Source organism: Callionymus lyra, chromosome 6 (genome assembly GCF_982586985.1).
Source record: "Callionymus lyra chromosome 6, fCalLyr1.hap1.1, whole genome shotgun sequence".
Lineage (NCBI taxonomy): Eukaryota > Metazoa > Chordata > Actinopteri > Syngnathiformes > Callionymidae > Callionymus > Callionymus lyra.
Window position 1 is genome coordinate 6107286 of NC_141823.1, and position 11123 is coordinate 6118408.

At 36.6% G+C, this 11123-nt stretch overlaps 1 protein-coding gene across 2 annotated transcripts in view; it reads right to left on the reverse strand.

Annotated features, from left to right (window-relative positions):
• Positions 1–11123, reverse strand: part of unc13c (unc-13 homolog C (C. elegans)) — a 196708-nt gene that overhangs the window by 34881 nt on the left and 150704 nt on the right. For both annotated transcript variants that reach the window (XM_087793270.1, XM_087793269.1), the window contains exons 21-24: positions 10387–10530; positions 8961–9038; positions 5002–5079; positions 1883–1909 (exon numbers count right to left, since the gene is read on the reverse strand). In XM_087793270.1, coding sequence (XP_087649396.1) covers positions 1883–1909; positions 5002–5079; positions 8961–9038; positions 10387–10530 — 327 coding nt within the window. The remainder of the gene's footprint in view (positions 1–1882; positions 1910–5001; positions 5080–8960; positions 9039–10386; positions 10531–11123) is intronic.

The following is an 11123-nucleotide window of genomic DNA, read 5'->3' on the forward strand; positions in this document are numbered from 1 at the left end:
CAAACAGTGGTTGTGACTGACAAGCTGATGACGGACTAATGGTTCTATCAACAGACGCCCAACCTTCCTCTTTCCTCTTCTGTTCCAACAACTCTATCCGACGCTCCGGCACTATTCAAATGGATAAACATTTCTCAAAAACTCTTTACAAAAGTATCATGTCCTCATTAAAGACTGCAACGGAGATGATCCTTCAGATGGAGATTACAGTCTTTGGTAGTGTCTTTATGAACTTCAGAGTTAATGAGAGAAACATAATTGAACATTTCCATAATAGATGTAAGGAAAAGTCGATGGCTAGTGAATAATTAAACAAACAACTTCATTATTGTTATTCAATAATGGATTCAGTAGGAACATAATACCATAACGAAAAGAGAGTGGTGTACTTAGCCCTAAAAGGGTTCTACTGTGTGATGATGCCCTTAAGTTGTGTTTGTTTGTATTAAAAGTTTCAAGATTGGTTAGAACTTGGATTACTGTACTCTCCGCACTATGAGGCGCACTTAAAAGCCTTTAATCTTCTCAAAAAAACGACATTGCGCTTTATAATCCAGAGTGCCTTATACAGTATATGAACATTACCTGGTGGGTGACTTGTTTACAAACACCTTCATGACTCTGTGCCGACTGAGTCAACACACCGTGGGCGGGATTACGTCATTGCGTCATCCCACGGTTGGATTTACGACAAACGTCACATCATGGCGGACGTCTATGGAGTGATATTACTGCCCCTGGTTTGGGGCGAGTGTGTCTTTGTTGTCAAAATCACTCTGCTGCGCGCTCAACTGGTCATACACGTGAGTTCCCCATTTCATACACACGCTCTAGCTGTCATACACGCGCTCAACTTCAGTGCTGGTCGCTCAACATTTGTCTGCTCACAAAACCAGTCTTGTGCGCTGCTGCTTGAAGCCTTTTAAACATCATTTGAACATGGTTACCACGGTAGTGAACGGAGTTGTCAGAACGCTTAATAAAGTTTGACTTTATCTGACTGTTTTGTTGACATTCCCTTTAGCACAGCTTTATCTAGTGGATGCATAACACAACCGCAGTCAAAAGTTTGACTGTATCTGTTATTCTATGCGCCTTATAATCCGGTGCACCTTATTTATGAAAACAGTTCTAAAATAGGCCATTCATTGAAGGTGTGCCTTATAATCTGTTGCGCCTAATAGTGCAGAAAATACGGTACTTGTAAGTGATTTTATTTTGGTGGACATCAGGAAGTAGGACTGAAAGCTTGGATTTGTGAGACCAAGTTTGGTACTCAAGTAAGGTGAAGGTTTACATATGCATAATTCAATGATATAAAGTTTATATCCATAATTCCCTTTCAAACTATGTCGATCCCTGAAACCGACATACTTATTTGATGGATCTTTCATAAAACCCTTGCTTGCCAGGACAGGTAGCTATTTCAATTCTGAATACTCTCTCACTGCTGTCTTCAATTCAGGATTGGGAGTAGCTCTTACTCTGGCGCCGCTAGAAAGACATCAGAGATAGTTTGGAGTCATAAAAAAGTTATTTCTGTTGAAGTCCCAAAATCATAACGGTAACCAGGGAACCACAGCACATATCAAACTAAATTATCCGTGAAAAGAGGGCGAAAGAGAGCAAGGGAAGCTAAAAATAACGACGGGATCGGATGATTTGAGCCACTATCCCCGCAGCGGTCGGAATAGTGAGTTGTAGCGGACTGTCCTGTAGGGGTTGATGGGTAATTCTGATTCCGTATGCTCGGTGGCGCATGCTGCTGTAGGGTTTGGGAGGGTGGAGTGACAAAGCATAGGGGGGTGAGGGATGGCATGGGGCGGACGTGCTTTTAGTAAATGATGGCAAACAGGCTGTTGATGAGTCCTACTGCACACACCTTACAAAAGGACACAACACCCTCCTCCTGGAGATAGAGAGAGCACAAAAAGGACATGGGGAAACAGAAGACCACAGGAGACACAACGCAAGGCAAGACAGGCTTTTTTAGACACGAGAGAAGTCATGCAGGTAAGTTAGACGTCGAGACGGCCGCCCCTCTGGTGGACAAGGAGAACAGGACAGTGTTAAGTATCGGGTCTGTGTGCTTTGCGGTCATTTTGGAAAGAATTCTGAACTAGTAATTGTCATGTATGTCCTACCATATGTATGATTACCAGATCTAAAAACATACAGATGTTGTTTGAGGACTACATTGTCTGTAGTTGAGTGGTTGCTTTTACCGCTCACTGCTCAGGTTGCCTGAACTCTGCTAAAGGAATAATCATTAGAACATGAATAATCTTTTCCACTTTGATGCAACTTAAAAGGTATTTCTTACAATATCAAAGTATTACAGACACAGCTCTCATATGTACTTATCAGTTGGTTCGGAGTAAATGTGTGTGAGCCAAGTTGCATAACTGCCATTTCCTGCTATCGATGGCTCTGAAAGGAAGGACTCCAACAAACACGCCAGAATGTTCATCTAATTGGAAGCGGTACTGCTTTACTTATGGTGGTTCTTCTTCTCTGTGTTTAAAGAGTTTGGTTGAATATTTAGAAAAATTGGTTTCAAGTGCTGTGTCTCAAATTGCGCACTTCTCTAAGAACACTGCTTTACAGTACAGGTTCTTGCGCAATGCTCAGATTTCGATAGGGTAGTACTGTCTCAAATCAAACTCTGCTGCTACAAACTTACAGGAAATGACTCGACAGCTTCTTCTTCTACTGCTTTTTAACACTGATTGTAACCAGTCGTTGAAACACTATCACTGACACCTGATAGCACTTTTCACCAAATGATACAAGTTGTGTTTTATTCTGTTATTACTGTTGTTTTTTGGTATAATTCTTTATTTCTCTAGATATTTACATTGGTATCTGCTCCAAAGACACGTCGTCAGTGACGTCATATGTCACTAAGATGGCGACTGTTGAGGCTGGAAAGTGTCCATCGATCCACACGCAATTTTCTGGCCATTTGAGTGCTCATGGCGCACTACATTTTCGCACACTGCTCATTGGGACTCACTTGGGTACTCAAAATATTAAGTGTAAGTGCAGAAGTGTGTGATTTGGGACACAGTTCTTGCCATCTCTCTAGGCCAAAGTTGTTTCTATCATGTTTCAGTACATCTTCCATGTGGTTTCTAGTACTTTTAGTTGTATTAGTGATTTCTGTTTCCTCAAACAACGCCCTTACTTTCCAAACATTTTAAGTTATTCTACTTTAATTGGAGGTTTTCTTTTAGCTGAAACATTGTATACTATAATTCCCTGATCTATGTAAATTCATGGTATTTGAGTACTTTTGAATCCCTTTTCATTTCTTCCCCGATTCTGTGTGCGACGAAAGAAAGGAATGTAGATTCATTATTTATCAGTCATTTATCAGACCCGAGTGCGACTGTGTCAAGACTGAAACTATGTGTGTATTTAATTGGTCCAAAAATGTAGGTCAGTTTGTAGTGAGAAGACATCAGCGATAAAGGAAATGACACACAGAGTTTGTGTTTTATATTCGAACATATACTCATTAAATTGAGTTGGATTAGGAGAACAATTGTTTAAAAGAAAATGACTTTTCTAAGACTAACTATTCGACTATTCTGGAGTCAAAAACACATTCAATATATTTGTGACTTGTAAAGTAGCATAAACATTTGGTATTTCACCAAAAAGGTTCCAATTTTCATTTCAATGAAAACCTTTATCTTCTATTTAATTAGCGATCGAGTACCAAATGACCGCGAAGCACACACTCATTTGAGGATCAAGTGGATTATTATTGAATGTCAGATCTGACGGAGGCGGGTACAGTCACCGTTAAGGAACACGGGAAACAGTAATCGGGGTTGTGGTATTAGCGAAGCTCGACAACAGAACACATTAGCCCGTTAGACGAGCACGTACAGAACTCACGGGCCGGTCGCGGCACAACACTGTCGGGGTCAATTCATTTCCACTTCAGATAAATGCCACACTGAGTTATAATTAATCCTGACTCAGCATCTTCTCCACGGCCCGGGCGAGGATTTGTATATGCTAACTGGTGCCGACTGCGTCCAAGTGTCCTTGAGAGAAGACAATGAATCTTTACGAGGCCCTGGGTTCTGGTACGTCAGATGACCCAGCGGTGTGACCTTCTTGATGAAGGATGTTAGCGATGATGCTAGGTTTTGTGCTCAACATAAGTTGTATTGTTGCCAAACATTCTTTTTTTAATCCAGAGTCTTTCCGCCAAAAAGTACTAGGAAATATTTTGGAGTTTGTGTTTTAGGCAATTAGAATCACCATTAGCTCATGCTAATATTGACGTAGCATCTTTTTTTTATTTGTAAACTAAACTTAAATGATACAATTCTAGAAACTTTTCAACTTAATAAGTCTTTATTAATCGTTATCATTAATTTGTTTTGTAACTTTCATTTATATCAACTCATAATTGCTATACAACTTTTTTTTTTGTTAGCTAAGCTAAGCTAGTGATGGCCAACTAAATTCATTGTCCACATCAACGGTTCTGGCTGGAAAATGTTTTCTCTTCTTTCAATCTTTTTTTAAATCACCACCCAAACTCATATTGACCTGCAAGTTCTGACAATCTACACACAAGGAATGTATATTAATATTGAGTACATTATTTATTAATAATATTGGGGTGACTAAGGGTAACTTTTGGGAGTTAGTATTATTCTTCTTTTTTTTTCTACTTATTTAGTCAATTTTATTTACTCCTAAATTTTCATTTCTGTCATATTTTGTCTATATAATTATCTTAAAAAGAAAACATCATGTTTTAAACAGCTTGAATGTAATTTATCAATACAAATAACAAGAAGCTAAACAACTTCATCATTGAAGAAAGTGTTTCTCTGTGACAAGAGCAACACTATTGGAATATATTCAGATTAAAACAGGATTAAAGGACCATCAATATAGTCTTGGGTTGTAACTGTTGAAGTGGAAATGATTTGCTTCCGTCAAACTGACCGCAGGTGAGAAAATTAGACAGACCTGTTTCCCTCCCATGGACTCGAACATCTTCTCCAGCTGAACCCGGAGCTGCTGGATGTTGTTGAGAAGTATGCACGGCTGAGAAAAAAAAAACAAAACACACATTTTTAACCACAAATATTGGAAGAGAGCCTGGGCGGCCCGGGTCGAGAATCACAAGGGTAAACACTCTAAATCCATCCGGTTTGATTCGCAGGCTCCACATCCGCGCTCGACATTGACGTCGGTCGTCAGGGAAACACAATACATAATGCAACAGGCGGAGAAATGTCTGCGCTGAATATGTCAGACGTTATTGATTCACCGCTCGCCAACAAACCCAACAGATGACAGGCATTAATCAGGACCTGGACCGACGTGAGCGATCGTCCGGGCTTTTTAGGCGTCGCTTATGAATCATTAGCCAAAAATACGACGCGACGGCGAAAATTATTCATCCCTTCTTTCGTTTATTTTGCTAATCAGGGCAGTCATATAGGATTATGAGATGTTCCATATCCAGAGTTGACACTTCCTCTATGAACCCCATACAAGACCAATCATTCACATTTGGAGAGGAAGTGACCTCAGGTTGTCCTTAAAAGGTATTTTTCTTGTCTAATATTTTATTATGTTTTTTAACGTGTAAACATGAACGTACATTTAATTGTTGCTGAAGAAAACTGAAAAATCCATTATCTGTAGATCACTTAAACTTAAAATAATAATTTGAATTTTATGTTTATTTTTATATATTTTTTGATAGTTAAAAAGAGTATCATTAAATGTTTATAAATTTGATACTAGATGGGCAATTAAACATTGAAAATTATATATATTTGTTATTGTTTTTTAAAGTGTAAACATGAACGTACATTTAATTATTACTGAAGAAAAGTCCATCTGTAAACAATGCAGTAGAAGACTTAAACTTAAAGTAATAATTTTAGTTTATTTTTATATTTTTTGATGATTAAAAAAATGAGCATTAAATGTTTATAAATTTGATACTGAATGTGCAGTTAAATATTGAAAATTATATATATTTTTTTCATTACATATGAACTTAATTATAACACACAATAAATAGGTGTCAGTAAAAAGATAAATACATAAACATAATGTAAAATGCGTTTTTGATAAAGTAAAATATTTTAAATAGAAATAAAATAATATAAACTAAAACCTCACCATAATTAAATGTTATTAAATATTATAAATATTAACATATTTTCAAATGTTGTGCACGTGAGGAACAAGTTGTACGTGCAATGAAATTCTGACACCATTGCACACAATGAACAAAATACAAGAAAATTATTATTATTATTATAAAATATATTGGTTTATTAGATCTTAAAACTACCGCTGAATACAATTTGATAATAATATACACATTACAACAGAAGGAATGCTGCCTTTTTTTAGTCGGTCCTTTCTGTTGACCATGTTGTAGTGAGATGCCGGCGTATAAGTAAACGACGTCATCATCAGCGTAGAGCGTAAATCTTGAGGAAAACCAATCACACAACTTCCACTGCAGGTGTTCTGGGATCAGATTACCCTTAACAAACACTCCCACAGTACCGCCTTTATCGTTCTGTTTCCAAAAACCACGCTCTTGCTAATATAAAGCAGCTAAAGCGATAATTCGTCGGCCCACAGGAGAAGAGAGAACGTTGAGTTTCTTGGGTCTCCAGAGCTTCCAGAGGTCTCGGCAGCAGACGCCGCAGTAATGACTTTCTCTGGCTAAGATTCATAAAAACGATTTACATTCAAGTGTTTGGAGACTTCCGTCCGAGAGGGAATTCTTACACCAACATCTAAGCTTGAGGAACGTTTGTTTTCCTTACACACCTTTATTCCCACTTCTTTAAATCTAATTAATCACGACTAATCGGCGACTGGAGAAATAGTCATTTCTGTACACATGTTGGAACTTTTATCAGTTGCTTTGAATTGAGTTTTACCTGTTAAGTCATGAAATAAGTGGTGTTTTGGATGTTGAATTCATTTTGTTTTGTTGAATTAATTTTTAGGTAACTACAACATATTATTATTATTATTCTACAAATAAATGATGGAGTTAAAGGGAATAAAAATGGGTTTCAATTTCAAGTAAATTAAATAAATAAAAATGTGAATGTTTAATTAGGTTAAATGAACTTCCAGTTTTTAACATTTCGAAAACTGATTTAAGATAAGAAAATAAAAAATTCAGAATAGAAACGCACGGAAATCTGTGGGATCCAGGAACGAATGTCCTGTTTTGATCCGCTGTGTAAAAGTGTCATGTGTCTGTGTGCATCATCTGGGAAATCTTAAAAACAAACAGAAAAATTAAACATAATTTTAATTTACAGTGTACAGCTGAGAGCGTATTGTTTGAGTCTCAAAATATCAATTTTATGAAAGATAATTAAGTAAACGATTAATGTACTCTCTGTAGATTTACTCTAAAACATCAGGAAGTTTTGTCGTTTACTGTGAACAAGTAGTTAATTAGTGATGTGTTGATGAAGCTTCATGAAACAGTGTCATGTTGTTCAGAGGTCAGTAGGTGGCGCCATCAGTTTAAAAATGATGTTTCATTACAACAGTTGTTCAAAACAAAGGAAAATAGTGCAGCGACGCCATCTAGTGGACTCTGAAGATAATGACACTGTTTCATGAAGCTTCATCAATACATCAATAGTTGAAATGTTACCCTGTGATAAACTGGGAGCTTCTAAGAAGATCCACCATTTTGCTTGACAAACCTTTATTACGGTCATCGACACAAACATGTTGTTCACTAAACTAACATGAAATCATTCCCTGTTATGTCTAAATAGTCATCGGGCTCTGAGGTCTGTGGATCAGAATCTACTGATGGTTCCTGAACTTCCGGACCAGAGGAGAGAAATCCTTCCAGACTGTTGCTCCTAAGCTTTGGAACCATCTCTGTGTTTGATGATCTACTGAATCCTTCAAGAAACATCTGAAGACACTTTTATTTGTGCTTTTCCCAGATTTTCTGGAACTCATGTGGTGTTCTCAGTATTATCTTGATCTTTTAAAGTATATATTTTATTGAGTATTTTTTTTATTGTTTTGTGACCCTGGTCACCTGGACCCTGATGACCCAAATAGATCGCTTGTTTCCCTGATCGCGTGCTACTCCAAATTTTGTCCGAATCTTGTTACCATAAAAACATGAAGAATTGAAATACGCCATTGCTCACGGATCGTGTACTGACGGTATCATCTCCCACGATCTCCTTGGACTGTGCCATCTACTGGTGAAGAGTTGCCATTGCAGGGAGAATGCACTCATTAAATCTAAATGTACCCGATCACGTGTCATCATCTGCTACAGCAAAGGATCTTGGGAATTGCGACAGCTGATGTGTTATCTATTTGCCCGAGATATAGCTTTACTTGTTCTTCCTGGTAAAAATGTCATCATTTAGAGAAACATCCTTAGAGAATCGTTTAAGCAAACAATTTAAAATAAATGAATGTTTGGAGATAAGATTGTTAGCATTAAAGAAGGATGATAGCGTAGGAACATGGCTATGATAATTAAAAGCATTAATTGACCACGTTAAGACTTCGGCCAGGTCCGAGGAAAGGGACGTCGTGCCGACTTCTTAATGAACCTGTCAACTCTGCAAAGAAACATCTGCCTCCAATGTTTGTCCTCCTGCGTCTTATCACTCACTCGTTCAAAGAGCGCTCGGGATAATTAGGGATTTGAGGAGCCGGCGTGTCCGATCATCCGTCACGTCAGACAACAGGCAGATCGGCCAGAAAATACCCATGATCCTCCCTCATCAGCTCGCGTTGTCGAGCGATCACTCATCCGAGACGCTTTGTTACGTACGACGCCGTTCTACCGTGGCGACCAGAAAAAAAAAAAAATTCTATACGGTCCCGGAGGACCCAACGATTGGAGATGGTCGTCATGGAAACGGCCACCGAGTTGAGAAAACACTCACCACATTCTCCTTAGTCAAATGAGAGGAGTAGTCCTTGGAAATGATTGCAGCATATTGCAGAAGAACCTTGTTGATAGTCTGAAGAGAAGAAAAGGGACATTTGGTTTAAACATTATCTCAGTGCGAAGCCTTGAAACAATCATTTTCGAATATGAAGCTCTTTGAAGATTTGAGTCGTAGACGTGAGAGACATTCCCGGATAAAATGTTGCGGAGCAAGAATCTGTTTGATCTCCACTCGTTTCTCAGTCACGGAAAAATGCTAAAAATTGTTTTTAAAAAACACAATTATATTGAGCATCAGTACATGTGTTTGATTCATCCAATTTTATTTCATTTTTTAATAATCCAAAAAAAGCCATCAAATTAATTAAAATGAATGTCTTGAATTGTGTATTATTCTTTTAAAAATTATAACAATAATAATAATTTCAATTAAAGTTAAAATTAAAAAAAAACAACAGATGATTAACAAATAAGTAATATATATTCTAAAGAAAAAATATGTGTATTTGATTCATCCAATTATTTTTCATTTTTTAATAATCAAGAAAAGCTTGAATTGTGTATTATTCTCTTAAAAATAATAACAATAATACAAATGTAAATTATTGTTCAAATTTAAACAAACAAACAGATGATTAACAAATATGTAATATACATTCTAAAGGAAAATTACATGTATTTAAGTCATCGAATTATATTAAAAATTTTAATTATCAAGAAAAGCTATCACATTAGAATTAAAAGGAATGTCTTTAATTGTTTATTATTCTTTTTAAATAATAAAAATAATAATAATTTAAATTATAGTTCAAATTAAAAAGAACTGATGGTGAACAAATATGTAGTATACATTTGAAAGTAAAATAAACCAAAATATACATTAATTTAAAAAGAAAAAAAATACAAAGTGCTAATTAATGTTTCTTTCTTATTTTTTTATTTTATTTACTGAACATTTTAACATATACATTTATAAATAAAATGACAAAGAAATACACAAATGACATTACTAACCATGGGTATTATTCCAAATCAATATATATATATATATATATATATTTTTTTTTTTATTCATGAATAAAACTGATCTGTCTTTATTAATGTCTACTGTATAGACCTTTATATTAGTGTGAAAGTGGGTTTCAGAAGAAAAGGATTTGAGCAAAGAAAGTATTAAAACTGTATGATACTACTACTAATAATAGGGTAAGCTAATGTAATATGTTGTGTGTGTGTATATAATATATATATTTAATACAGATAAGTGTACGATGGATCAAATACTTTTAATTGTGTTTGGATTATATTGAAATATGTGTTTTGGTCTAAGTATTAAGGGATGGATCAAAACAGGTTTTACAAGCAGCATCTCTTCGATCAGCAGTTCAAGTTGATAACAATAAAACTCTGTTTATTCTGACCTTTGCAAAGCGGCACATGAAGTGTGCCAGGGCTTGGGGGTTGGGACACTCCAGCTTCTTGATAATCTCAAAACTCTGGTTCAGCTGAGTGAACACGTCCACCACGGAGCAGGAGAAGAGGGCGTGCTCCGAGGTCTGCTGGAACTGCACACAGACAGGCAGATATCAGCAGAGAAACCACGAGGATGGAACGAGGCAGACAGCTGCGAATCCTCGTGAGAGGCCGTCCAGAAAGGAGGTTGGAGTGGAAAGTCGATGCGGGCGGAGACACGGGCGGCTGGGTTTTCGACGCCGTGAAAAATCTCAGAAAGATTACAAAGAACTTTCTCTCGTCATGTTTTTTGCATCAATTACTCGTCGATTCGAACACAAATGCTTCCGTCTGTTCCGACTGCTGCTGTTTCCACAGAAACACTTTCTTTATGACCAGTTTCTCCAGACACGTCTCTCTGAGGACAAATAATAACTAATGTTCTTTACTCTAAAGCCTTTCAACCTTATAATCTATCTACTGTATCTACTGATAAATCTACTGTATCTACTGATCTATCTACTGTATCTACTGATCCATCTACTGTATCTATTGATACATTTACTGTATCTATTGATATATTTACTGTATCTACTGATCTTTCTACTGTATCTTCTGATCTTTCTACTGTATCTACTGATCGATCTACTTTATCTATTGATACATGTACTGTATCTACTGATCTTTCTACTGTATTTTCTGATCT